Here is a 27393-nt window from a genome sequence, read left to right as displayed (position 1 = left end):
CCCTCTGTCTCAGACGGAGAACATCCCAGCCCCAGTCACCCCAAGGTCCAAGTCCTGTTTAATTCTTTTAAAAGCCACAGTATACCATGCAAGCAGTCAGTAAGTCTGAAGGAAGAAATATTAGTAACTCGAGCGAGTCATTTTGTTGTCTGCACTCTGAGAGGGAAGCGGAGAATCGTGTCCTTGGACTTCTCAGCAGCTAGAAGCACCCCTTTCCGTAGGGTTTCCTGAAGATAGCCATCTGGTGGTACCAGCCTCGGGACCCCTCAGGACGCTGCCTCAAGAGTCAGCAGGACCCAGTGAGCTCTGCCACCCCTCACAATGGCCCCTGGACCACCACGTCCACCCAAGGTGAGCAGGGCAGGGCGGGCTGCTCTGCTGTGCAGCAGTCAGGGCCCACCGCCCGTTTGCCCAGGGCCTTGTACCCGCCCCTCAGCCGCCAGCGCCATTGTTCACGGTGGTCGCATGCACATCTTCTCCTGACACACGTCACATGCAAATCATTAATGTATGTAAATCACATGTAAATCAAGGCTCTTTCAAACATTGCCATGAGCCCCAGCAGTGCAGGGTTAGGCCCATAGGTCAATGGTTTGGGCCACCCGGCTGCTTCTCCGGAGCCCGCTCCAGAGGCCCGTGCTTCCACAGAGAGGCACTACCTGGAGTCCCTGTGGGCAGTACTGCTGTGTCCTGTGGTCGCCAGGCGTTGGGGCCCTCCCAGTGGCAGTGGGCTCTCAGCCCTGGCGCCTGTCTCTTGGCAGGTGTTCCTGATCTCGTGCACGCAGACGTTCCCCTCCTCCACCTGGGGGATGTGGACATCTCCGAGGAGGCCACCTTGGTGGATCTGAAGGCCCAGGTCAGACTTCTTCCCGCATCTGGGTCAGTGCTAGTGTGGCCGCAGCCACTGAGATTAGCGTTTTCTTCTGTGCCCTCCATCCACCCCCAACCCCCACCCCCGGCTGCAGTCTGCTCAGACATGGCACGTGTACTGTGCGTGTCCAGGGGTGAGCAGAGCACAGGCATGCCGGACGGCCGTCACAGGGACCGCCGCCTGTGTTCATTGAGTTTTCAGGGGAACGTGATGTAGTGATGTGCTCGTACTTCCCTCCGTAGTTTCCCTAGTTTTGTCACTCGATTCTAAGCACATCTGTGCCTTCCTGGGGTGTCAGCTGTGTGAGGGCTGTGAGCTGGGTCCCCTCCCAGGGGAGCGTGCTGCCGAGCCTGCCCAGGGAAGCAGGACAGGAGACACCCAAAGACCTCTTGGCCGCGGCCGCTTTCCCTAGGGCTCTGGGTAGGAGCGAGCGGAGGGTTGGTGGCCATCTGAGACGGCTCCACCTGGCTCCAGTGCTGCCCTGGAGTTGGAAGTGAGGGCTGTGCTCTCCGTTCTTGGGAGCCAGACCAGCGCCGAGCGGGCAGGAAGGTGCCTCGGGCTGCGGTGTAGATGCAGTGGGTGGCTCCCAGCGGGGAGGTGCACAGGCCCAGCCCTGTCTCGAGAGTGTGGCTGGTTTTGCAGCCTGCTCAGTGTCTCCCTGGCTGTCACTGCATGTGCTGCCATGTCAGGCTGGGGGTGGCTCGCAGAACCGCCTTCCGCTCACATCCCCGTTTGCTGCTTTCCTAGGCCATGGCCTTGACCGCCTGCTGCGAGCTTGCTGTGCCGTCCCCAGCCTGCCTGCGAGCCTGGACCGTGGAGAGCCAGCGCCCGGGCAGGCTCTTACGGAATGGCCAGCAGCAGCTCAGGTACCTCCCAGCCTGCATGCCAGAGTGGGAACGTCAGGGACCCTGGAGTCAGACAGAACCAAACCAAACCCACTGCCGTCAAGTCGCGTCTGACTCATGGCAACCCTCTTGAGGGTTCCAAGGCTGTGAGTCTCTACAGAAGCAGACGGCCTCCCAGTGGGTTTGAACTGCCGACCTTGTGGTTAGTAGTCATTACAACGCTTGCCCCAAAGTACATCCGGGGCTCCTGGTGGGTAACAAAGTGCTGCCGCATGTAAGAGGTGGAGAGCTCCCCGGGAGAGTGTCAGTTATGCGCTGGGACAACTTCAGTACCCGTGTTAGGTCAGCGTGGCTCTGTGGCCCCCAAGTGACAAAGGTGATGGCTTTGGGTGGTTCTGCTGGAGAAGAAACCGTGAAACGGACCAGACGCAGCAGGGAGGGAGGAAGGGTGTCCACGCTCCCCTGGAGTATCTGTCTGTCTGTGTCTGACCAGGGCCTGCAGACTGGGAAGGAGACCGCAGATCTGCCTGGAGCCCCTGCAGGAGGAGGAGCACCTGGGGTGAGTGTGGCCCCGCCTCCACAGCCGCTTCTCCAGGCCGCGAGAGAGGGAAGGGTGCTCACCGAGGGTTGTCACCTGTTCCTGCAGTGCCTGCACCCTGAGAGCATGTGCTCCGTCTAGTTGTCCACTGTGGTCCCCAGTGTGTCCAGACACGCCTCAGTGTCAGTCCTAGGCTGGTACTCAGAACCAGAGAGTGGGTGACGGGACCCACCCATGATGCAAAGAAGGAACCACAGCTCCAGTACAGGTGGCCATTACGGAACTCCTGGGGCAGCTCACTCTGCCACACACCACCCGTCCGAGCCCAGCCAGCAGCACTAGCGGCATGCACCCCTGCCCCTGACATTCAATGGTTTGCTGATGGCAAAGAACACCCACAGCCCTCTGCAGTCCAGCTCTCCTGTCCCTCATCTCGCAAACTAGTCTCACATGTGGCCAACGGAGAGGATTTCCTCTCCCTGGTGTGTGGAGCCTCACCTCAAGGCCACCTCTCCTGTAGATTAGCTCCAGGACCCTTTATTAGCCACATCCAGGCTTCCCCGAGTCTGTGGTGTTTACATGAGTAGGGTCTCAAATGGAAGCCCTGCTGAATAGTGTTTACACGATGGCTGCTAACTGTAGGCTTAGCAGTTGGAACTCACCCGCTGCTCTGAGCGAGGACAGTAAGGCCCTCTGGGTCCAGGGAGACTTACAGGAAATCCATGGAAGGGCAGCTAGCTTTGTCCTGGGAGGCCAGAGAAGGCGAGGCGCACTGAGGGAGGACGGGACCCCTAAGGCAAGTGTGTTTCCCCAGAGAGGAGAACTAAGACCAGTGGCATGGTTTTGAAACCTCTTCAGAGAAATAGCTACGTCCTTTTCCCAGGGAGTTGCAGGAATGTGTGTCCTCCAAGCAGTGTCCGTGCACGTTTGCCTCATCTCCTCCTCAGACTGACGTTGACCATGATTGTGCAAGTGTTGGCTCATCCACACAAAGGCAGCGTGGCCATCTTCTTTGTTGCCCTTGGTTAGTGTGGGCACCTTCCAGGGTTCTCGGAGCCAGTGGCATTTTGAGTTTGTGCAGAGTAGGGGATTGTTCCATGCAGCTCCTTGTTTTTATGGTGAGATTTTAGAAAGCATCAGACCTTACATTTTGTGTGTGAGCTCTTATGATGATGATGATGAGCTGGGTTTGTTAGAGTGGTGGGCGCTGCCACCTCGCACACACACCCCAACACATACTGTTGTGTCCTGGGCCAGCTGCCCAGCCTGGCTACTGCCCTCTGTGAGCACACGGCCCCTCCTTTCCCAGCACCCACTGGGCATGGCCTGAGCATCTGTGCTGACCGCCTCTGTAGACCCCCACATGCCCACGCCCCCAGCACCCCCACACAGCGAATTCACACAGCTTCCTCTGACCACACCCCTTTCCCTCCTGTGCTCCAGCCCAACTCTCCACTCCACTCCCCTCCCCCTTTTTCCTGTCTCACCACCGCCATCCTTTCCATGGGCATTGCTTTTGTCAGAAATAATACCAAACTCGTCCCAAGAAGTTGGAGATTGAAAAAGTCCAACTCTTTCAAGAGGATCGTCTGCTCCACCCCTGAATCTGTTCCCTCCCGTCTCTGGGTTCTACGAGTGGCAGCAGTGGCCAACAGAACTCACCTCGTTCGAGGAAGACGTCTCAGACGTGGTGGAGGGTGCAGTTCAGTCCAAAGTCTGAAGGTCAGGCAGGGGTCAGCCAGGTCCTGGGGCCAAGGACCCCCTCCATTCCTGCTCTTGCTGGTGATGAGATCCCACCTGTGGGTGCCTTTTGTACGCAGCAGGACGGCCGCTCAAGGGTCCTGGTCACAGTTCCTCACAGGTGAATCCTGTCAGTATCTCCCCACCCTCTTACCAGACTCCTGCAGGGAAAGGAGGTTTGGCGGGGGTTACATAGTGCAGTCACATTCACCCAGACATGGTGGTTGACTCTTCTCCCCTGGACCGTACCTCACTGTGGGGATGTGACCTGCAGCCTTTGGCAAGATGTCCCCAGCAGGCATCGGTATCCGCCCTGCTGACCCTGATCAGCCAGCTCTTTCTCTCTGCTCCCAGCTGTAGCGTGTAAGTCAGAGAAACCAGGATCCGGTCAGAGAGTGGTCTGATTCACAACCACTACGAAGGTCAGAGCTCAGGCTGGCCCTGTTCTGCGTGTCAGCAGTGAATCCCATTCACACCCCAAAATGGCGTGTGAAATCCAGGACAGGCTGGGAAGGGCCGTAGTCACCGAGGGTCCTCACTCCCTACCCACGTGGGCTTCCAACGTGGCATCAACTTCCACCTAGGGAAGTGCCCTCCCCCCTCTCCTCGTCGGCAAGGTCCTGGATACATGCCCGTGGGATAGGTTCCCTCTGCTGTGTGCCCGCGTCTCTCGTCCAGCTCCTCAACCTGAGCCCGGCTGCCTCACAGAGCGCACCGGGCAAGTACAGGCCAGGGCCTGGGTGGCACTTGTATCCCCCCAGTGCGTGCGCCGCGCCACCCCCGGAGTGCTGCACGCGTCTTCAGAGCTCGGTTGCGCACTTGGCCACAGGCGGTGTCAGCCTGACTCCTGCGTACCCGAAATGAACACTCGTCTGACTGCATTGTGGTGGGGTCTGACACGACCCCCGCTTCTCCCTGTCTAGAGCAGCAGTTCTCAACCTGGGGGTCAAACGACCCTTTCACAGGGGTCATCTAAAACCATATTTCCGATGGTCTTAGGAACCGAGACACTGCTCCTCTATCCGTCTCCAGGCAAGTCCCCTCACATGCAGGTACGCCCACCTACAGGGTCACCACATGAGGAACCGTATCAAAGGGTGGCAGCATCAGGAAGGTTCAGGAGAACCACTGCTCTAGAGAACCATACTCCCAGAGCCCAGCCTGTCGTGCTGGCTGCGCAGGTCTGACTCCGCTCTTCTTGTCCCATTGGGCTGTGCCCCTGGCCCCAGGGACGGCTCTTCCCCCATCGGACAGAGTATGGAGCAAGAGTTTCCTACTCGCCCTCAGTACATAGGGAACCTTTCTCTGGAAAAACAAAAGTTGGGGCAGAAGCTTCCTCATACAGTCGTGTGTTTTACCTTCTGCCCGCCTGCACCTAATGGACCTTTCTGTCACAGCCCCCAGGACTTGGTGCTACGGACCCAAATGCGTCTCCCTGGCCAGAGGACCTACGGCCCACCGGTGGACATGGTGTGGGACATGGCCAGGGGCTGCACCGCGGCCTCCCTGAGGCAGAGTGTGGCCGACGTGTTCGCACTGCCCGTGGAGACGGTCGAGATTGCCAAGCACTTTCCTGAGAAGTTCGAGTGGACCCCCATCTCGAGCTGGGTAAAGCTGGGTGTTGCCAAGAGCTCTCGGCTTCCTGGTGTGGCCCTGCGGAGGGGGACATAGCCTGTGCGCAGGCCGGTGACGGGCTTGTCAGCAGAAGTTGTGGATAGTAGGATCCGGTGAACCACGATCTGTCACCGTCACAGGGACTGACCGACAAGAGCTGCAGGTCCAGTTTCCCTACTTAAGGCGTTTGGTTACTCCACAGAGCCAGCACGTCGCCAAGAGGAAAAAGAAGAAAAAGGAAGATAGTTTACAGGGAGCGCCTTTTTACCTGAGAGACGGCGACACTATTGGCGTGAAGGTAGATGGTTCACCACACATTCGTCCTCGCCCTGGGACAGGCCCCCAGGCTCGGGCAGGGTTTGGTATCACCAGGGGTTTCTGCAGGTTTTCACAGGGCAGATGGCCCTCGTGTCCCAGAGACTGGGGAAAGAGGGAAAGCCAGACAGCTCACTGTGGAGGGGGGAACATAACTGAGACCAGGCTGTCGTGTAAAACGCAAAGAACATTCTAGGTCCATTTCACATCCGATTGTTAACTGCAACATAGGAAATACTACCTGACCAAGGAGACTGGAATGCAGACCGCGGGGCCCAGACTGCAGCCTTCACCCCGACACAGCTGCCAGGGGCCTTGGTGCAGGGTCTGTCCCCACATCGAGGAGCGGACCGCAGGGCCCCTGCCCTGGCTGGCGCTCACCACGCCCGACGCTGCTCTGCTTGTTCGTAGTTGGTGCTTCATCTAGTTCAGGGCACGCACGCCCCTTGCCAGTGTTCATTTTTAAACGCGTCTCTGGAAGTAGGGTAGAAATGCCACCTGACAAGCTCGCTCATGGAGCCTTTGGCCTGCAGAACCTGCTGGTAGACCAGGATGAGGACTTCGGCACTCTGGGAGACGACCTTGGGAAGGAGCGGCAGAGAGAAGCGGCCCTCAGGAGGAGAAAGAGGTAGTGCCTGGCTCCAGAGGCCGCCAGGCCTCCAGGGGGCACCTTGCCCTCACCATCCCATCCAGGAAGCCCCCGGAGGTGGGGCTTGTGCACTGCGCTCAGCCCCGCCCCCACCCCACAGCTTTGGGTTTAGAGCTAAGGATAGCCAAAGGTGGTGGTGGTGGTGGGGGGCAGCCTCTCCCCCTTCTCTGAGCCTTACCTTTCAGATACCAGCCCCCAGGGGTCTGGCAGGGATCCCTGCTCCTCTCCCTTCCCGACAGTTCCACCCATCCTCCTGTTAGGGCCTTTCCTCTGTCCACCTGCAGGTGGGGACGTGCAAGCGTGCACCGTCGGTGTGCAACGTAGAAGGGAAGTGCTGTAACACTGCCTCTGGCAGATGCTGAGCCTGGGGCCCTAACAGGGATTTCTTGGGGCTCTCAAAACACTGGTCAGAATTGCCCACCCACCTGTGCACAATTCTGGGTGGCTGCCCCTCGGTGACGGCGTCCCTGTGTCCCCACAGCCGAGAAGCCCTTCGTGCGCAGAGCAGCGATGTGTTGGCCAGCACAGAGACACCCGCCCGGCCCTGGGGACCAGAAACCCCTCTCTCCATCCGCGTGGGCAGTTTCAGATAGCACTGGCCACAGCCGCCTCCCGGGACTCATCCAGGTGGCTGCTCACCTGTCTCAGGGTCTCACCTTTCAGCCAGCAGAGCCCTGAGGTGGGTGCTCTCCCCCCGTCTTTCAAGATGAACCCACCGATCCCTGACGGCAGTTCTTGGGGCCTGCTGTGCTGTTTGCTGAGTAGATGCAGATCCCAAATCCCTGGCCCTAGCACCAATAGGGGCGCTTGACGCCAGTAAGGTCCACACCCTGTCCGACCGCTGCTGTGCCAGCCACATGCCAATCAGATGTCCGCCTGGCACTCCGTGGACCCTGCCCCTTGTCAGGAAAGGCGCTGCCGTGCCTCAGCAAGTACAGGCTCACCAACGGTGTGTGGTGTCGAGCCTGCGTGTGTGCAGCCTGCGTTGCCCTCACAGGGTCCTGCCCAGGCCCTCCTGTAACGTGAGGGGGCTGTCCCTGGCCTGCTCGCTGCTCCCATGCCCACCCCACCCCACCCCACCCCACCCCCGGGGCTGGGTTTCTAAAGTGCTGTCACCCTGGAGTGAGGTCTCAGCGGCTCAGAGAAACTGCTGACAGAAGGCAGCCTCTGGGTCCCCTCCCATGGGGGGGGCCTTAGGGAGGGCCGCTGAGGAAAAGGCTCCACAGAGTCGCTGCCTCATTGCCAAGCCAGCTGGTGGGATGTTGCTGGGCCTGCGACGGGCCTGTGTGCGCAGCTTCCTGAGAGGAGGCCCAGATGGTCGGCCTTTCCAAACCTGCCCCGTGGACAGACGGACAGCAGGGTTCTAGAAACCCAGCACCTTCCTACCCACCTTAGCTCAGGGGCTGAGATGCTACCTCTGCTTAGAGTTCTGACGGGACACACTTCTCGCGTCTGTCATCACTGGGAGGGAGTCCAAGGGTGGGGGGAGACCGTGAGACTCGAGTGTCACAGCCTGCCATCACGAGTAGGCACCTGTGTCATCACTCGTGCCCCAGTCCTCTGCCCCGCCCACTTCTGAGAGAGGCTGTCAGGAACTGTCCCTGGTGAGGTCATCACATTGTAAGAAGCTGGGCCTTGACCAGCAAGCTGCTCCCAGCGTCTCACACACTAGACCAGCCTCAGGGCGCCTGATCAGAGCTGTGCCCACTGCCCTCCTTCCCTCCGCTCTACCTGTGGCATGGCCACCCTTCCCTTCGTCGCAGGTGGTGGAGATTGAACCCAAAGCCAGGCTTGCTGGCCGGCTCTGCTGGGGCAAGCCCATGCTCCTAGACGTGCCTTAACGTGGCGGCCAGCTGGGCGGGGACAAGGGGCAGTCTGCGGAGGTGGCCTCAGCTGGCTGTCTTGGTTTTTCTTTCTTTTTGAGGAGAGAGGGAGGGGACACAGGGAGAGAACTGTGAGCTTTTGTTTAACAATAAACTTTTTCACACTGCAGCCCATTGCCTGTTCTGCTTGCTCAGCACCTTCCCCTCAAGAGAAACCCTGGTGGCTGGTTCCCAAGCAGGGTCCCCCGACTCCATCAACAGGGCTTATATTTAGAAATACTGTATCAGCTGAGAAAGAACAGAAGTATGTTTTGGTTTTAAATAAATCCAGGCTCGTGGGAAAAAATCTGCTGGAAGGAATTGTGGAAGTGGTCTGTACCACACTCCCTTCTAAGGAAGCAGGACCGGCAGTGTTGACCTGGTTACGGAAAACAACACATCCAATAAAGTAATAGATGGGTGATGGGTTTTGCAAGCCAAAAAGAAACGGCAGCTAGATCCCGTTCATCCAAAATTGGAGCCACATGAGATGGGGGAGGTAGGTTGCCAACAGCTCATGGGAAAGGGATGAAAGGACAGAGCCCTCCCCCGTGCCCTGAGCTTTGTTCCCACTGTTGTGAGATTGCACCCAGCAGCCCCCTAAGGTGCAAGCCAGCCAGTCTCTCCTGACCTAGCTCTCTGTTGTCAGACCTCGGTGGAGCAGAGGACAGGGACACCTGCTTCAGGCACCCCCGCCCCCAAAAAGCCAGGGGCTGCCAGCAGCTTCAGCTCTGGGGAGGGGCGACCTGCCCACCCCCATTTAGTGGGTAGGAGAGGGGAGGATGGGAAGGCATGGTTTCTAAAGGGAAACCAGGTGCCCTGACCAAAGCAGAAGAGGTACTAGGGCACCATGCCTGTCCTGTGCCCCTTTCCCCCACCACTTCACAGCACCTGGGCTACCAGCAACCTGGCCACGAGCAAGGCAGTTCGGGACAGGGTCCAGCTGCTCAGGGCCACCAGCAAGCAGCTCTCCCCAGCCAGGGTACAGAGGGTGGGGCGAGCCCAATCTGCTCAGAAGAGGGGCCATGAGCTCATGGCCTTGCCCAGCTCCACTGGAGGTTTGAGGTGGACTCTAAGGATCAGGGGCCTGGACCCCGGGGATGAGTCATCTGCCCACTGGCAACTGCTGACAACAGTTTCCTAGAACGTGCAGGCAGCCTGCTGTTGGGTCCCCCTGGCAGGATGGAGCAAGAATGCCTTAGCGCCCCATGGCAAGGGGGAGCCTTCTGCCCTGCTCTGCCACCTGCCTGGGCCAGCCAGACCAAGCCATAGCACTCGCAGCTCCCCCTCACATCTGCCCAGGGCCTGGGGTGCTCCCTCCCCAGCTTCCAGAGGGCTCCCAGCCACACGCTGCCTCTAGTGTCGGGAGACCTCTTAATAAAACGATCGGAGGAGATGACCCATTGAGCACAGGATGGGTGGGGGTATAGCTCTGCCACCATGTGGGGCAACTGGCCCCTCTGGAGGTAGAGCCAGGCAGACACTGCATCCTGGCCCAAGGCTGTCCTGCCTGCCCAGGTCACATCCGACTGGTTCCTGGGTCTTGAAAGAGACCCCTGCCCCCGCTCAGACATTTGGACGTGATGCCTGCGGGGCTGTGCCTCACAGGACCACGAGAGGCGTGAGGTCCCAACATACATGGCCTGGGGGTGGGGTGGGGGTGAGAACGGACCTCAAAACAGTACCCCACTGCTTTGCATTCTGACTCACGGCGCCCTCAGTCAGCCCCAACTCACTGATGCCAGGGGGTAGAGTGGAACTGCCCCTATGGGGTCCAGCGGCTCTGAATCTGCAGGAGTACGGAAAGCCTCTGCTTTCCCCCTCAGGCTAGTGGGTTTGAACTCCCAACCTTGGGGTTAGCCGGATGAGTAACCCAATACACCGAGCCCGAAGGACTGGTACCTACCCCACACAGTTTCCCAGGCTGCTCTCCACCTCCCCCACCCGGAGCAGGAAGGCTCCTGAAGGCACACCCACACCAGGACCACACGGGCGCCCGTGCCAGCCTGCTGTTGGCTCCTGGGACCCAGCCCAGCCCTCACCCCAGGAATCGACGGGGGTGGGGGTGAGGTGAATGATGACAAAGGACCGTGATCTCAGTGTGGTGGCTTCCTTGAAGTCTAGAGGGCGTGGTGGCTGCACCTCGGGCTGGCAGCTGTGTGGAAGGGTGAGATCTCGCCCTGGGAGCCCACAGCTCTCTCACTCGCTCAGCCCACCTCCCCCCCTCCTCACAGAACGAACGCAGCTGCTTCCAACAGTGCCCGTGGAGTACGGTGGCAACAGGCTCTCCCGGTCCCCAGCCAACAACTAAGTTATTTTTGGAACGGCTGGAAAACACGAACAACTAAGTTATTTTTGGAGCGGCTGGAAAACACGTCTGAACCAGGCTTGGAGAGATTTTTGGCGAACGGGACTTTCTGTCAAAGCACGAGGCATGATGAGGTGACTCTGACTGTTTTCTTTATTCACAGAAGATGTATGTACAGCGATCAGAGGTCGGCTATGTACATAATCTACAAGTGGCATCTCTTCCACGGGATCGCGGTATAAATTAGGATTATAAATACGATGGGCAGGTCCCAGCCTGGGGCACCATGGTTCACCCACCCGTGCTGGGCCCTACAGCAGAGGTGCCCTCGGGCAGGCAGGTTCCCACCACCCAGACGTCTCCTCATTCTGACTGACGGGAACTGGGGCAGGTTTCCATACTGATGACACAGGCCGAGTTCTGATGACGCCCTGGGCTCCAGCCATGGCTTCCCCCCAGAGGAGGCCATCTGGGACTTACCCTCACACACAGCGGCCTGCTCAAGGGCGGAGGACCCCAGGAGCAGCAGCCCCCCCACCCCACCCTCTGGCTGGTACCATTACCTCCTCTGTTATCCTAAAAAGGAACTGAGTCGGGGAGTAGTTCTGGGGAAACTGGGAATTTCTCCTCAAACCCCCTCCAACTACAATCATTGTGGTGACGGGAACAGGGTGCCCAGAGTAGAAAGATGGCATGCAGCTGTCCCACCCCACCCCCCTTACCAGCCAGGGCAGGGGGGGGAGGGTACAGCCACCACTCAGTCCTTCCAGTCCGAGCAAGGAGGGGATGGGTCCACCTCACCCAGAGCCCAGCCCTGGGGAGGGGAGCCATCATGGGTGCCCCTTCCACCCTGCAAGCCCTGATGGAAGGGTGTCCTGGGGGGTCCACAGAAACACTGCCTACTGTTACCACCTGCACCCTCACCCCGCCCCTCTGCAAAGTGGGGTGACCCAGGCCAGGGCTCTGCTGAAGGGAAGCTCCTTTCCAGGATGAACCCTGAGCCCCTGGCAGTGACCACCCTCAGCAAAGGCGAGAAACAGTGACCGGGACCTGTGGCCTTAGCCCCTCCTGCCCCCACGTCAGCCCAGTCCAGCCTGTGGCCCCTGGCCTGGTCTGGTTGTCCAGGTTTCTGAGGGGGTGCTCGGCATCTGCATGGCTGTCACCAAGGTCGGCCAGGGTCGGCGACTAGAACCCCCTGGCCACCAGCAGCCAGCACCCCAGGACCTTCTGCACAGAAACGCAGGTGAGGGCGGGGAGACACTGCCCCCAGAAAACCTCGGGGTGAGGGGACTAGGGACAGAGCCACCGGCAGATGGGGGGTGGGGGGTTACACGGTCACCAGCAGACCTCAGGAGTGGGGGTTCTCTTCATTCCAGGAGCAGTTAGCAATCAGGGACATCGTTCATGGGTGCCGGGCATGCAGCCGGTGGCCTTGGTTGGGGTCAGCCCTGTGGCATGGCCGGGGGCAGTAGCACCATGGTGACAGCGTCAGTCACGGACACGCAGCACACAGGCTGCCAGCGTGGCCCCTAGGCCTCGGCGCCCCGGCTCAGCTCCTTGATGCCACACAGGATCCGCTTCACGTGGCCCACCTTGGTCACGCCCAGGTCCTGGGGGAGAGAGGGCAGCCATGGACGCGGGCACTGCCCCTCAAGCACGGGGCCCCCAATGAGCTCTGTGCCCCCACAGGCCCCCTGCTTGCCAGCGGGGCCCATGGTGCTGCCAGCAGCAGCCACCTCTGGCTTGACACAGCACGCCCACCCTCCTTCGACGGTTCTGTGAACCTGCGAGGTGGCCGGCTCACCGTGGTCACCCCAAAGCCCAGACTCCACAGCGAGGCTGCGGGCTGGCAACACGGACTCCGCAGGCCCGGGACGCGGTGGGAGGATGTGCACCGGGGGCTCAGCTCACCCTCAGCGGGATTTTAAATGGTAGATCACGAGGCTGTCCAGTGACTACATGACACGCTAGTTTCCTGCGCGCACACTGGACCCTCACCCACTGCTCTCCTGCACTCTGCTCAGGGCTTTTTTATTTCAGGGGGCAAGCGCTATGTGAGACGCAGAGGAAACTCTCATCTTGTCTCTGAGGGTGTGTGGGTGTATGTGTGTGCGCACAGGCACGTGGGTCCTCCTGGCTGCTTGTAGCCGGCAGGGCGGCACCAGCATGCGCCCAAGGCCAGAGAGGACATGGCGGGTGGGAGAGGGGAGCAGACGGCTGTCCGAACAGGGACCCAGTACCTTGAGGTCCCTGCGCTCCAGGTGCAGGAGCTCGGAGCCCCGGATGTCGTGCCGTGTGAAGATGTCCTTGTACTCACAGAGACTGAGGTGCTCCAGCCAGGCGGCCACCTCCTCTGTCCCCCAGAGGTGCACTATCAGGGATGGAAAGCGGGGTGCAGTGAGCGCCAGCCCGAGCCCACAGCACAGCCCACCACCGGCCAGGCCAGAGGAAGGAGGTGGCGGCTCAGCGCTACGGGATGGGATGCGGGCAGAGCAGAAGCAGGGTCGTTCCTGCCAGGCCGGTCTTTCCCAGCGACCGTTTTCCGAGGCACCCCCACATAAGGGGCCTCCCTCTGGGGCCATGGCAGGAAGGAGACATGCAGGACAAAGACCTGGTGCTGTCGCAGCCACAATCGTGAACGGAAGCCCGATTTCCCATCCCACGAGCTGAGAAAAATCAACGTGGGCCTGCCCTTAGGGACGGCCAGTATCCGTCACCTCGAGTCTGGGCTGCAGACAGCTCAGCACCCAGGGCCAACTCTCGGAGGGAGACAGAAGCTCCCTCTGGGTACCCACAAAGAGGGATCGAGCCCTCGGCAGGTCCCTCCACAGGATTTCTCCACCCACCATCACCAACGCCCTGGCCTCTGGCCAGCAACCTGATTGATGCATTGATTAGACACGAGCCAGCAGCCCACATGCAGGCCAAGTGGCAGGTCTTGGCTGGCGGCCTGAGTCCGGAGTGTTTCTGTCTCCTTGGTTGTCCCTGTCGCCTCTGTCCCCACCACCCATCGCACCCTCAGGCCAGAGGGACAGCTACGAGGGCTGGTGCCAGGGCAGAGCGAGGCCTGGACGGGTCAGGAGCTTCGGGAACTGAGTACAGGCGTAGTAAGCCTGGGAGAGGGATGGGGGCTGGAGCCGGCTGGGTCAAGGGGGGAGCAGCCAGGAGGCCGGCAGGAGGGGCAGGTACCGGGGGCTCCCAAGCTGCTGCGAGCCGCCTTGTTCTTGTTGTTCTTCTCCTTCTTGAACTTGGTCACCAGGCGGAACTTGCCACTGCGGCTGCGCTTGGACGGATCCAGCATCAGGCTCTGTGGGGGAAGCAAGGCTGAGACCGCCGCACGCACGGCTCCCACCACCTCGGTGGGAGGCGTCCAGGAAGGGGCGCCTTGCCTGGTCAAACCAGCCTGGACTCACTCACTCTTGAATGCATTCATGCGTAATGCTCATTCGAAGTCATGTGGCACGTACCCTCCCTCACTGCCGCTGTGCGGACACTGATGCGTAGTGACCCTGTGGGGCAGTGTGGGCTTCTGAGGCCGTCACTCCATCCGGGAGTAAAAGGCCTGTCTTTCTCCCATGGAGCAGCTGGTGGTCCTGAACTTCTGACCCTGCAGCCTGCACCCCAACTTGTAATCACCACTAGGCCCCCGGGGTTCCCACGCGTCCTACGGTGTCCTTTCAGTTTCCGTGTTCATCATAAAAGCGGTACCTTGCTCGTGGGATTAAACCTGTTGTAAATGTGTCCTAAGTATCGGCAGGACGCTCCTGGTCAGATGGGGCAGCCCCTGGGACACTTCTCGAGGCACCGACCCAGAACGCTGGGGCAAGGTGGGGTCTGTCACGACGCGCCGTGCATGGTCATGCGAAGACAGCCCTTTGGCCAATCTGCAGGGCTGAATTGCTATGCCCATCTATAATTCGCACAATGACCACCTCTCTAAAGGAAGCCTGGCCCTAGCATGGGAGAACAGAATGCGGGAGAGAGGGGAGTCTAATTTGAGAACCGTCACCGCCAAATGTCCCTTCGAAGACCACACTATCAAGGAACGCGCGTGCGCACGCCCACACCCCTGCCTGCACCTGTCCACGTGTCGCCTCCCCCAGCACCACCAAGTCCGTTCTGACCACCGCCACGCCACAGCACCCGACTCGTGACGGGAGGGGGAAGCTTTGTCTGTCTCCCGTGTTAAAACACCAAGTATATGATCTCCTGCTTTCCCAGTGCTGGGGGCTGACCGAGATTCCGACCTGGGGACCCACCCGACTTCACGTTGGTCCACCTTAGGCTAACGTTGTATTTATTGCTTGCTTACCTGACAGGATGCTTTGTCACAATGGGGGGGCGGGGAGGAGGGGGCAAACTCCCTAAGGATTTTACTGGAATGGCACCGGACCTACAGTTAGTAAACAGTCCTGTTTCTAGATGGGAAGACCGCTCCCAGGCCACACCAGTATGAATGTGATAGTTAAGGTCTACTCTGATGCTTTCTAATCCCACCTGGACGCCAGAAATGTCACAAAGTTATAAATGTGCTCTGAGACCAGAGGTATGGAAAATCACTGCCCTAGCTCTGAATCCAGCCACTTTAAAAGGATTAAAACTTTAGCTTATCCTAAATCTTCTTCTCCGCCTTCCTTCGAGCCTGCGACTCAGGAGTCTCACGACGTGTGACTTCTCTGAAGACAGGCGGCGGCGCCAAGAGTGTGGGTCGTGGAAGAACGTCTCTCGGGAAACGTGTACCAAGGTGTCTTGGGGAAATACTCACGTGGAGTGCACCACGGAGACTGTATAGGTACATATTTCAGAAAACTGCTCGTAGGTTAACTCCAAGAAGTGTGTTCAAAGATAAGAAATTGAAAAAGAGAAAAAAAAGATAGGAAATTGTAGTTTGCTGTTATCTTGTACACCCAGGCCCCCGATTGTGCTTGTGTGTTCGCATCCGCTGTGCTAACAGAACGAGAGATGCTGCGTGGTTTAGAACCAGGAACGTCGTGCGGCAGAGCTGTGCCCTCACCGCACTGTGTGATCCGCATGCTGAAGGGTCAGCAGGGGGGCTGGATGACATGACCAGCGCAGCATCAGGGCTGAAGGAAGCATGAACAACTTGCTCGCTGAACGTGAGGGCTTGAAGCACTTACAGAGGGCGACCCAGGACCGCAGCGCAGTGTCAGGAAGACCAGAATCCTCACAACCAGATCAATACGTAACAACAGATAGTGGAGAAAAAGTTGAAGCGGTCAGGGATTTTGCCTTGCTTGGATCCACGATCAGTGCTCATGGAAGCAGCAGTCAGGAGATCAAAAGACTTGTTGCATTAGGTACATCTGCTGCACAGACCTCTTTAGAGTGTTGAGCAAGGAGGTCACTGTGAGGAGGACTGAGGTCGCCTCCACTGCTTGCTCTGCAGGTGGAAGCTGACACTGGAGACGGAAGGCCCTGCCAGAGCAGACGTGCTGCAGAAAAACACTGACAACACGAGGCAGGTGTGCATTAGAAGTACGGCCAGAGCGCTCCTTAGCAGCAAGGATGGCAGGGCTTCTTCTTACAGGCTTTGGACAGGTGGTCAGGAGAGACCAGTCCCTGGAGGACATCGTGTGTGGTCGAGTGAGGAGGTGGTGAAAAGGAGGGAGGCCCTGGACAAGATGGACTGGTGTGGTGGCTGCATCAATAGGCTCAGGCCCAAGACTAAGGGTGAAGCTGGCACAAGGCTGTGCAGCGCTTGGTCCTGTTGGGTAAAGGGTCGAGATGGGTCGGAGCCAACTCAATAGCACCCAGCAACGGCATCCCACCCCGTCTCTGTGAAGAACTCGCTGCTAGTTCAGAACATCGGAGCACAGACTTTCACTTGGTGGACTCTGCTTTCCCGGTTAAAACTGTGTCTCCTCTTCCATCCGGGCGAAAGGGGTAGCTCTACCCCGTCCCATAGGTGGAGACAGCACCGGCTCGGTGGCAAGGTTGCTGTTGGGTTGCTCTCAGGACACCGCTTTGTCCCTCTTAACAAAGTAGCGAAAATTTCTTCTGTGACATGTCTGGTGTCAGAAATGGGATTCACAGGTACCCAGCCTGTTGGAATCACCATTCCCTGTGAGACATTCCTGAGGACAAGCCACATGGAGCTGTTAGAGCCCTGGAGCTGGAGGAGCCATGTGGAGACCCCTGAGACAGTGCTGAAATGCCTCTACTGCCACTGGATCCACAAGACTTTGCCTGTGATCTTCCTGCACTCGGTGTCGATGCATGTGCTGTGTGAGTCTGAAAAGGGCTTTATAGACTGGTATTGGACGTATGGACTTGGTCTGGACTGGGCTGGGCTGTCTTCTCAATATTCAACTGATCCTGTATGTTAAGTCCTGTCATTATATACGCAGATGAGTGTCTATGAATTTGTCTCTCTAGTCTAACCAGACTAACACACTCCTTTTTCCGGCAGGGATGTTTCGGGAAAACCTGTGCAGATTGTAACAGATTTCCCAATACTGCTTTGGGGTTGTTTGCATCTTTTTCCCCTTCTGTATCATGGAAACAGGATTTCTCTTTTTATTTTTGTAAAGCACAATGAGTTTGACTTCGTCTCCAAAACATGAGATGCCACACATGTGAAACGCATCAGTCTACCCTGCAAATATGAGAACAGTGAGAGGTCTCACACAGCGGTCATCATGGACGCCTGAGTGACCGTGCTGGCACCCTGCCAGTCCTTCCTGGGGCCGAGGACCAAGGAAGAGCGAGGGAAACGGGTTTCTAGTCTACTCTGGACCTGCCTTGAAAAAGCAACTGTAGATGCTTGGTGCTCCCTTCTGGGATCACTGGTTTAAAATGTAAGCTCATCGGCCAAAGGGAGAGGCCACAGTGAAGAGATCAAAAGTACTCACATGGCTGTCACCACTGCTGTCGTGGAGCTGAAAGCCCTCTCAGACTACCTCCGCTCTCTTGGAGACCAACAATGGGAGCTATTCCGGCTTGCTGATCAAGAACTTTACACTTTATAAATCAGCTTTGGAAAACTTCTAGAAGTATCGATAATTGGCTCAGATGGGAGGAACCGCGACATGGAAAAGGGAAGGCAGTCGTCAGGGTTCCGTACTTCCCTGTGGAGTAGGCCAGGCCGGGAGCCACTCTGGCCAGATATCCAGTGTTCCTGTGCTGTGTGTCATACAGGGGTCAAGACCAAATGACTGAGACAATGAAAAAATTAGTGGGGACAAATGTTTGAGGGCACATGACATGTTGCCAATTACTGGCTCACTGGCCCCCTCGACAATCCTAGAGAACAAGGTCAAGTCCAATTCTGACAACCTCTGCTACCAGCTGGTCCCAGGCTCAAACGGCAACCAGGCTTTCCATGGCTCCTTCCCTGTAACAGTATAACTAGGGACTCAAGACCTACTATGGATCGTCACGGTCCCCTGCCACCATGCCACTCCTGGAAAATACACCAAGAGAACCAGAGACGTTCCGTGGCAACCGAGGAGCCCATTTTACCAATCAGATTGTTCAAGAGCCATGCCAAGTGGTGCCCACTCAGCCATCACCCGCCGGGTTCTGGTTTGGTGGAAAGGAACACTGCAGTAATCAAAACGCAGCCTGCAAACTCGGACTGAAGTCCTCTGAGATCTATCCCCAGTGGAACCCCACAAAGAACTCTCCATGAAGCCATCACTGGATGACCCGCGGCTCTCCCATATGCCGGCTGCGCTGACCACAACACGGTACATGCCTGTCAATCCTGAGCACTCTGCCGCGTGCTTGCTAGTAATGTGCTCTGAAAACACGCAGCCCCATGCATGTGACATTCAGGGGCTCGGCAACCAGCTGGTCTGTGGCCCACCCTAACCCGTGAGTGGCTGGCGCAGTGACCTACACTGCCATCAGTGGGCCAGGTGACCCCAGGCCCCAGAGGGGCAGTTCCTTGGGGTGAAGGGCAGGGACCCTTGTGTGCGTTTTCTCCAGGGTGTCCGTCAGTGCGTGCGCTCCCGTGTCCTCGGGCCAGTAAGAGCTCTCAGGGTGCCCGAGTCCTCGTGTGAGCAGGGCAGAGTAACGGGGACCAGGTATCCCGACTGTGGCCCCTGCTCACTCACGCGCTCTCCCTTCCTTCACCCCTTCTCTCAGCCGGCCTCTGGGCTCTCACGGCTGGAGTGGAACCTGTCCCAAGGGCTAAAACACGCATGGCTGAAGATTGAATGTCCTTCGATGCGGCGTGTTGGGGACACCTTGGAAACTAAGAAGGTCCCTGCCAGCACGTGCTCGGTGTGCCCTTTGAGGGCCTCCAGACTCGACGGCAGAGGTGGGGGCACAGGCCCAAGGGGCACATCCGACTGGTTGTGAGGACAAGGGGCACACAGGCTTTGAAATGTGCTCACGTTTCCGAGAAGGGAAAGAGGGTGGCTTACGTCAAGGCAGCCTATGTGTTGCACCAGGCGGGCAGAGTGTGCCTGGGGTGGTGGGTCCCCTCCTTCTGGGCCACAGGCAGGCAGAGCTGGGCCCACTGCTGGGTGGAGTTACCACTCCAGAGCAAATGAAACCACTGCGGAGGGTCTGACAGGAGCGCTGCCCCAGGGGGCCACGTACCTCTTCCTCCCCGGGCGCTGGGGACGGGCAGAGCCAGGGCGTGTCGGCCAGTTTCGTGAGCTGCAGGTCCATCTCGGCCAGAGCTGCCGCCAAGCGCTCCTTCTGAGGGGCATCCAGCTGCTGCCAGAGGTGAGAGAGGGGCAGCTGCTCACGGGCAAGTTGTCGCCAGGCCCGCAGACAGGTCTCCTTCTGGGGCAGAGCTTCTAGGGAAACCCTACGGGGCTTCATCTGTCTTGGCCCAAGACCACGTACCCAGCTGGCTCCCAGGATGCCGGCAGGGCACCAAGGTGTGGGAAGCAGCAGGGACGAGGCGTCTGGAGACTGGATCTGGGGGTGTCCCCGCTCGGGGCCTTGAGGAGTCCCCTCCCTTCTCAGGCCTCTCACTGGGCTGGCTCTGCCATCCTGCCTCACTGGGTCGGCCTCGTAGACGGTGGGCAGGGGGTTGGACCGCGAGGCTGAGAGCGAGGTGGGCCTGCTGCCACCCACACCTAAAACTCCTAGTCTGCCCAGTGACCAGGCCATGCCAGCCAGCAAAGGCTTCTAGCAGCCAGGAGAGCTTTGGACCAGGTGGCCCTCCAGGGACCCCCCTCCCCCCACGGGCTGTAGCCCCCTGGGCCCCACAACGACTGTCCTACCAAGGCCACCTTCCCGGCCAGCAGCAGCTCCGTCTCACTGCGCAGCGCCTTCACGGAGCTCACCATCTCCAGGACGGAGCTGCAGTTCAGCCCCTACGAGGACAGGGCACAGGCGTGGAGCGGCAGGCAGCCCAGGGTGGGGGCACTGGGGGAGGGGCTGCAGGCCGCTTACCTCTGTGGCTCGGGGTCTGCCGTAGACACGGTCCATGGCCTTGGCACTGGCATTGACCGCGTGGGCCAGCTCCTGCTCCATGTCCTGGTAGGACTGCGCGATGTCCCGGATGCTGGGGAGAGGGGACACGCTGACACTCAGGCAGCTGGGCCCTCGGACATGGGCCCAGAGACCACAGCCTGACCCCCGGCAGGCACGTCAGCAGAAAAGGTCGTTTGTTCTAGGATGTCTGCCAGGTGACACAAGCCAGACACAGCCTGTGCACACCAAGGGCTCAGGGGCCCAGCCACGGGCAGTGGGGCCAGCCGCAAAGGCACCCACGTGCCAAAACCTGCCCAGCTCCCAGCGGCCTGGCAGGACAGAAGAGGGCTGTGCACAGAGCTCCTCAGCGGCACATTAGTGCAGGACGCAGACCCCCCAACAAACAGCTAGCAGCTTCCAACCACAGGCCTTGCAGCTGAGCACTGACCCATGGTACCACAAGGTCTCCCTAGGGGGCCAAGGGTCCTCCCTGGATGGACCCAGCCCTCCCCAGTCATCAACGTAACCCAGGGCTGCCTTTAGCACTCTAGCACTCGGCTGTCAGCTAAGAGTTGCAGGCTCAAACCCACTCACAGGCACCTCGGAAGAGAGGCCTGGTGACCTACTAGGGAAGGGCAGCCATGGTGAGCCCATGGGGCACTCAGGGTGGAGTCACTCTCAGGCGCCTGGCTCTTTAATAAGCAAGCGCGGAGCGGGGCACACAGAGAGGCAAAGTGAAGGGGCACCGCCCGGGGAGTGCCTCTGACACTCTCAGGGGAGTGACCACGTGTGAGAGAGGACAGAACAGAGGAAGCAGCCCAGGTGTGCAGATTCCCCGGGACCTGTCAGCCTGAGTGCAGCCCACATCCCAGAGCCCCTGTGCCTGAACCCCCAAACAGAGCCTGAACCCCAGAATAAGAGTCGCAGGCCCAGTCTGCACAGGGGCTCATATCCACTTGGGGACGAGGACCCTCCCAACCTGAACACCAGCTCCAGCCCAGAACCACGGGGCCCAGGCTGCGCAGGGCAGAGCCCACCTACCTATGGATGAGGGCTCCCGCTGCCTGGCCAAACTGGCTCATCTGGGTGGCCTCCTCCTCAGACAGGACCTCGGGGTGCAGTGAGAAAGAGGGGGGCCGCGGCAGCTCACACTTTTGCTTGTCCTCCCAAGACTTCAGGGTGCTCTCAAAGGCCTGGGGTGGGTGGAGCTCGGGGTTACTCTGGAGAAGGCACGCTGCAGGTGGCACCCAGCGACTGAGGGGGATGGGGGGTGGTGGTGGAACAGTCTGGAAGGCACTACCCGGCTGCTGCATCTCAAAGGAAAGCCCAGAGCACAGCTGTTCTTCTTTGGAAAAGGGGGTGTGTGGTGTGAGTGTGTGTCTGCCCAGGGTCACCTGGGTCTGCACTACCACCTGAGGGGCCTCTCCAGGTCCGCTGCAAGGACCCCTGGGCAGCGGGAAAGCTTGGGTTAGTCTCATCCCCCCTGGAGTGACCTTGAACACCTGGACACCGTAACCCTTGGTCTGGTCACTGGGAGCCTCGACACCCAGCATAGCACCCACCCGGCCTCGGTCCGCCTTCTTTCTGTAAGGGCCCCGGGCGGGCAGAGGCCCCATGCTCCCAGTGCCCCAAAGAGCCCTGTAAGGTCCCAAACCCTAACCCCAGAACACTGCCCCCGGGGAAATGAACAAACAGCCCCTCTCCCACGCCCTGTGTCTCTCCTGAGAACTGTGGTACAGATGGGCCTGGGGACCGCGGCTGGGCTCGACTCCACCTTACAGTGGGGCCATGCACGCACGTTTGCTGGTTTCTACGTCCTCTACCTACGGTGCAGTGAGCGCTCTCGGAACCAGTGCCCAGCCTGGTGGGCATGACCAACTGACACGGGCACGCAGTAAGCGCCTGCTGTCGGAAGGAGGCTTACTGGACACAAAGACTCCCAGCCCCGGAGGGTGAGCAGACACACGGGAACCTCCAGGACAGGGTAGAACTGCCCCTGACACTCTGCAGGAGCAGGAAGCCTTGGCTTCTGCCCCTGGAACAGCTGGCTCCCCCAGCCGGCCCTCCGGCCATGACCCAGGATGTGGGAGCACAGGATGGAAGGGGCGCCTCCATCACAGTGGGGGGCGCGGGGGAATGGGATGGGGCTGGGTGCCCTCTTACCCTGTCCCTGGTGAGGGTCTGTGCCCGGTTCCTGTGGACGATGCGGATATAGCCCGGAGGCTGGACCCAGGCCTCCCCGTCCACCTGCACGGGGACGCCCTCCTCACCCAGGATGGAGATCTTCACCGTGCGGCACTGTGGACACAGCCAGCCCGCCACTGCAGTCAGGTGCCAGGGGAGGCACCTGACCGCACCCTGGGTCCCTCCCGCGCCAGGTCTAAGGCCCGGCCTCTACCTGGGCGATCCGGTGATGCTGCAGCTTAATCACCCGTGACACCGCCATCTGCATACTGCCGAACACAGCCACCACCTCCAGGATCTTGTCGTCGAAGGAGGGGGCGGCGAAGGTCTGCAAGGGAGGGGCCTGGCTGACCGCTGCTCCCCGCTCCCTCTTGCTGACCCCAACACAAGACCATCTCCCAACGTGACGGGCGGGGCCACAGGCTGTCCCAGCACAAACCCTCCTGTCACCTTGAGCAAGTGGCTTAGTTTCCCTGTTCCCTCATCTACAAGACGGGGTAATGTCGGCACATCCCCCCAGAGTTGTCAGGAAGGTAGCCTGGCACTGCGGCTGGCATCCAGCAGCTGTTAGGGATACTGGAAGCTGCTCCCAGGGTTAAGCCTGGCACATCCCACAGTTCCCAGAATGCATCACCACATCTTAGGGAACCCACAGGACCCCCCTGGATCAACTCCTAGGTGGCTCTGCACCTGCAGTCTGGGGATCTTCCATCCTCCAGGCCCCCTCCTGTACTGTTCCCTCTGCCAGGAACACCCTTCCCACTGGCCCTCTCTAGTTTTGTCCTTTCTCCTCCTGGGGAGATGAGGGCCCAAGGCCCCAGTGTGCCCCCAGCTGTTGGCAGGAAGGGGTCTGGCATGCTGAGAAGGGAGCCCCTCCCCAGTCCCAGGCCTGCCCCACCCCATCACCTCGCACATACGTCATCTTCCTTGGTGCCCCCCCAGAAGTTGGTCCCTCCGGCATAGCTGGGAATATTGAGGACAGCAATCCCCTGGAGACTGGGCAGCGGGATCGGGCGCCCATCGCACTGGGGGAGGAAGAAACCACCTCGTCACCAGTCGTCCTCCGGCAGGGCCGGGCGGGCCGCATCGCAGGGCTGGCTCACCTCCAGCAGGACCTTCTGCTCCAGGTTCCTATAGGTGCGGTGCAGCAGCTCTTTGGTGCCCAGGACCCCGTACCACATCATGTTCTTGGTCCGACTCCTAGAAGCACACAGCAGAGGAGGGCCGTGGGCCGCTGGCCGTGCCACTCGGACCTGGGCAGCCTCTGGTGCTGGTTCGGGGTGGCCCAGGCTCGCAGGGCAGCGAGCCTCACTGGAAACGACAGACTCCTGCTCGCAGAGGAGCACTGGCAGCCCGGCCCTTCCTCACTCTGAGACCCTGCAGGGCGGAGTAGAATCCCGAGGGGCTCCCAGGCACAATCCCCCGTCTTCCCGGGGCAGCATGGGGGGTTCAAACCACCACCTTCTGGTTTTCGGTGGAGTTGCTTTCACAGATGGGCACCCAGACCCAAAGGCCCCATCACTCCATGTGCTGCGCCGATGTGCCTCTCTGCCCCGCTGACCGAACAGAGCCCCCAAGAATGGCCCCTGGGTGCCCCTACCAGAGCTCTGCAGTGACCAGGCCTGCGGGCTGTCTTCCTCCTGTCCAGCCCCCCACCCCACCCCGAGAGAAATAGCTTCTCGAGGACCTGCACTCAGCGATACTACAGCTGCCCGCAGCTCCAACGGGCCTGGAAACAGGTACCCACCCTGCCTCTGCCCCTCTCAGTTATTTCTGCACTAAGCCCACTGCCCTCAGGGCGACCTCACAGAGCTGTTTCCCGAGCCGGAGGGAGGGAGGGAGGGCAGCAGCATGAATTCTCCTGCTGGACTTTCCGGTGTGTGTCTGTTGGTTTGCTTTTTCCTAGAAACTTCCACGTGCCCAGAGCTTTAACCACCTCTGTGCTGACTCCTGAGCCGCCCTGGGGTTTTTTTGGTGACCCCTGATGGAGGCAGGCAGGTGGGACAGAGCTCTTGCCCACAGGGACACCTCTGGCTCCTCGCCCAGGTCTGGTCGGCCTGGCCTTCTCCAGACTCCAGGCTAGTTCTCCTGGGAACATCAACATCTACAGTCCTCCGATGAGGAAGGAAAATAACACATCAGCCCAGAAGAGAGGACACTTCCATGTCCCTCAGTCCAGCGCCCAGGTGAGGGGCCACCTCGGCAAACTCCCTCAGTGCTCTGCGTGGGATCCCCTTAGCCAGAGTCACCAGCGCTACCTGGGGTTGGGGCGGCAGGCTCTGAGTCGGGGCTGGGGAGACTTCCAGAACCCCCAGGCCGGGTGTAGTCACACTTTGGCCAAGTCTTACACGGCCACACACACTCTCTAAGGCCCCCCTGTTCCGCCCAGTGACAGCAGGGGTGAACTTGGTGCCACCTGGCGGGAGTCCTTCCAGGCTGGCTTCTCGGACTGTGGCCTGCTTCACCCCCGCGCCATCCCTGGGAAAAACCAGCCCCTCCCCGCTTGGTGACGACAGGCCTTACAGGCGGCCTCATCCCACAGCCCGGCTCACTGCCCAGCCCAGGCCGCCGCCCAGGGGCCCACCTGCACTTCTCGGGGTGCTCGTCACGCTTGTTGTTGAAGTCCAGGGAGATCTTGGCATCCAGGCCGATGCCGAAGTAGTTGTTCATGACACACTTCTCAGTGTAGCACTCTCTGTGAAGCGGATCCCAGTCTGTTACCACCACCCCTCTGCTCGATGCTTCCTCAGGGCAAACCTGGGCTTCCTACTCGGCAGGGAGAGGCTGGGGCAGAACACGCAGACCATACGATCCACGCATTCAGAGCGTTCAGCTCCGTGGCAGTGCTCAGCACACGCAGAACCACACGACCCCGCCACCTTCAATCATGACCCTCAGGGAGAAGCCCCGTGCCCTCAGCCTCGTGGCCCCGGGCGGGGGCGACCCCATGCACTTCCCATCTCTGCCTGCGGAGGAGCCGGGCTGCACCAGCCTCTCGGGTCTGCCTTCTTCTGTCACTCAGTGTCACGTGTCTCTGGTTCACTCAGTCACTCGAATTTTATTTTCTAAATCGCTAGAAAACACTCATCGTATGGACTGACCACATACTTTGTCCACAGCCCAGCTGATAGATACGCTTGCCTAAGGTCTAGGGCCAACTTGTGGCTTCCATTCTCTTGGGGACAAAGCTTGGAATGGATCGGTGTGGGGTCATATGGGCAAAGAATGAAGAACACAGAATCAGGAATGGAAGCAGAATGCCAGAAAGATGTCTGTCTGTCTGTCTGTCTGTCTGTCTGTCTGTCTGTCTGTCAGCCAGCACTGGCTGTGTGGATCCTAACAAACTACAGAGAACGCTGGAGTTCCAGGCCCCAGCCCTGGACTCATGCAGGACCTGACAGACGCCAGGAGGCTGCTATTGGGCCAAACACGGGGAGGCTGCAGAGGTTAACATCAGGAAAGGTGTGTTTGGGGGCGCTGCCCTTTCACCACACTTCTCTCATCTGCCTGCTGAGCAAGCAGCCCGAGAACAGGAGGCACCAAGACTGGAGGGGGCTCAGGAACCACCTTCGATGGGCAGGTGATGCAACCATGCTTGCTGAAAGCGGAGAGGACTGAGTGCAGTAGGGACCAGAAGGCCACGGGCGGGTTCACCAACCCGGCGGGGTAGGCCGTCATCAGCCACCTTCCTAAAGGGGAGACCTGTGCCACAGGGTCGCGGTTCCCTCACCAGCGAGCAACCAGAGGGAGAGGCCCTGGACTAATTTCTCCAGCCAGCTCAGAGGGCATTTCCTGGCCCCGCCCCTTCCCCAGGAGGGTCGCCCTGTGGGTGGGCACTCGTACTCACAGGCTGTCCGGCTCTGAATGAAAGGGGTCGGCGTTAATGAGCAGACGGCTGATGACGGAAGCCCCTGGCAAGGACCCCGACATGCCGGCCCGGACATCTGGAAGGGAGGCACAGAGAGATACGCCAGTCACACCCACAGAATCCAGAGAAGCCGGGGTCCAGGGCTGACGCAGTACACATAGTCTTAGAAAGTCAGCCTCATGACACATCTTCAAACATGTCCAAATTCCGAAAGTTAACTGTCTCGGGTCAAACATCCCCAGAGCCAGCCCACATCCATCGAATCAGTCACAGGGAACAGCAGAGACAGCACCTGTGAGACCCACAAAAATGCCCTACGCTGTTGAGTTGGCGTGATACGTGGGTGATGCCGACGCAACTGTTTCACAATAGCAACTCTTACACCATTGGGTAACAAGAAACAAAAAGCTTACATGCGGGGACTTTCACACCACAAGACTAGCTTCCTGGGAGATAAATAAGCTTAAGACGTGCCAGGTGGCCGAATCCTTAAGCTACATGCACCAACTTAGAAATGCTGGGCACATTCTGCCCGTCCTCTGCTTCCAGAGTACCTCTGTCACCGATCAGACTCATCAAGCCCTCCTCACTAGCCCCCAGGCCCCAGGAATCGTCTTTCCACGCAGCAGAGATTCCATCTAGAAATGGGCAGACTGGGTCCAGGAGAAAGGTTAGGTGAGGTGTGCGTGGCTCAGCCTAAGACACCCTGGGTGTCTGAGTGAGGCAGTGAGCTCCCCTCGGAGTCAGAGACCGGTGCTAGGGGACAGTTCTGTTCCCCGTCTTCCCGAGCCTCCCGGGCAGTCAGAGGGGCAAGAGCATGGACACTTTAAACTGTCTTCCTGCCCCAAGGGCCTGCAACCCTCCAGGCAGTGGCCCTGCCTCGCCCTGGGTGAACAGCGGGAGCAAGCTGGCTGGTCAGTGACTCTGTGGCTGAGGGGACGCCAGGCCCTGGCCTCTGTGATCAGCAAGCACACTCACGTGGGTACAGAATCTTCGTGTTCAGCGCTGGCAGGGTGTCCCGGCTTCCCGCCTGGGGAGGGAGAGATGCTGAGCTGCCCAGGGACAGGCTTCCCTTACTTATCAGCTTCTCACACGGGGATCTGGACACTGAAACCAGAGAGAAAAGTTGAGTCCACCTGAGACAGACTATGTCACTGAAGTCTAAGAAGCAGGGGCAGGGGGGTGAGCAGTTGGTCCTGGGGC

General features: G+C 59.5%; 2 protein-coding genes across 5 annotated transcripts in view; one reads left to right on the top strand and one right to left on the bottom strand.

Annotated features, from left to right (window-relative positions):
- USP40 (ubiquitin specific peptidase 40) overlaps positions 1-8564 on the top strand; it is a 61424-nt gene extending 52860 nt beyond the window's left edge. For all 3 annotated transcript variants that reach the window (XM_045295365.1, XM_045295359.1, XM_045295377.1), the window contains 8 exons: positions 222-351; positions 762-856; positions 1619-1737; positions 2210-2275; positions 5392-5602; positions 5811-5906; positions 6457-6551; positions 7054-8564. In XM_045295365.1, coding sequence (XP_045151300.1) covers positions 222-351; positions 762-856; positions 1619-1737; positions 2210-2275; positions 5392-5602; positions 5811-5906; positions 6457-6551; positions 7054-7165 — 924 coding nt within the window. In that variant the 3' untranslated portion in view covers positions 7166-8564. The remainder of the gene's footprint in view (positions 1-221; positions 352-761; positions 857-1618; positions 1738-2209; positions 2276-5391; positions 5603-5810; positions 5907-6456; positions 6552-7053) is intronic.
- A 2313-nt stretch (positions 8565-10877) lies between these two features.
- Positions 10878-27393, bottom strand: part of DGKD (diacylglycerol kinase delta) — a 39837-nt gene continuing 23321 nt past the window's right edge. For both annotated transcript variants that reach the window (XM_045294628.1, XM_045294626.1), the window contains exons 15-28: positions 27169-27297; positions 26170-26266; positions 24907-25017; positions 23426-23522; positions 23240-23347; positions 22537-22650; positions 22302-22436; positions 21180-21331; positions 20118-20229; positions 19946-20038; positions 19311-19430; positions 13932-14049; positions 12983-13113; positions 10878-12352 (exon numbers count right to left, since the gene is read on the bottom strand). In XM_045294628.1, coding sequence (XP_045150563.1) covers positions 12272-12352; positions 12983-13113; positions 13932-14049; positions 19311-19430; positions 19946-20038; positions 20118-20229; positions 21180-21331; positions 22302-22436; positions 22537-22650; positions 23240-23347; positions 23426-23522; positions 24907-25017; positions 26170-26266; positions 27169-27297 — 1598 coding nt within the window. In that variant the 3' untranslated portion in view covers positions 10878-12271. The remainder of the gene's footprint in view (positions 12353-12982; positions 13114-13931; positions 14050-19310; positions 19431-19945; positions 20039-20117; positions 20230-21179; positions 21332-22301; positions 22437-22536; positions 22651-23239; positions 23348-23425; positions 23523-24906; positions 25018-26169; positions 26267-27168; positions 27298-27393) is intronic.

Source organism: Echinops telfairi, unplaced genomic scaffold, assembly GCF_000313985.2.
Source record: "Echinops telfairi isolate 266 unplaced genomic scaffold, ASM31398v2 ScPeMD7_3;HRSCAF=10, whole genome shotgun sequence".
In the NCBI taxonomy this organism is placed as follows: domain Eukaryota; kingdom Metazoa; phylum Chordata; class Mammalia; order Afrosoricida; family Tenrecidae; genus Echinops; species Echinops telfairi.
Note: the sequence above shows the minus strand (reverse complement) of the source record. Positions and strands in the feature narration are given on the sequence as shown.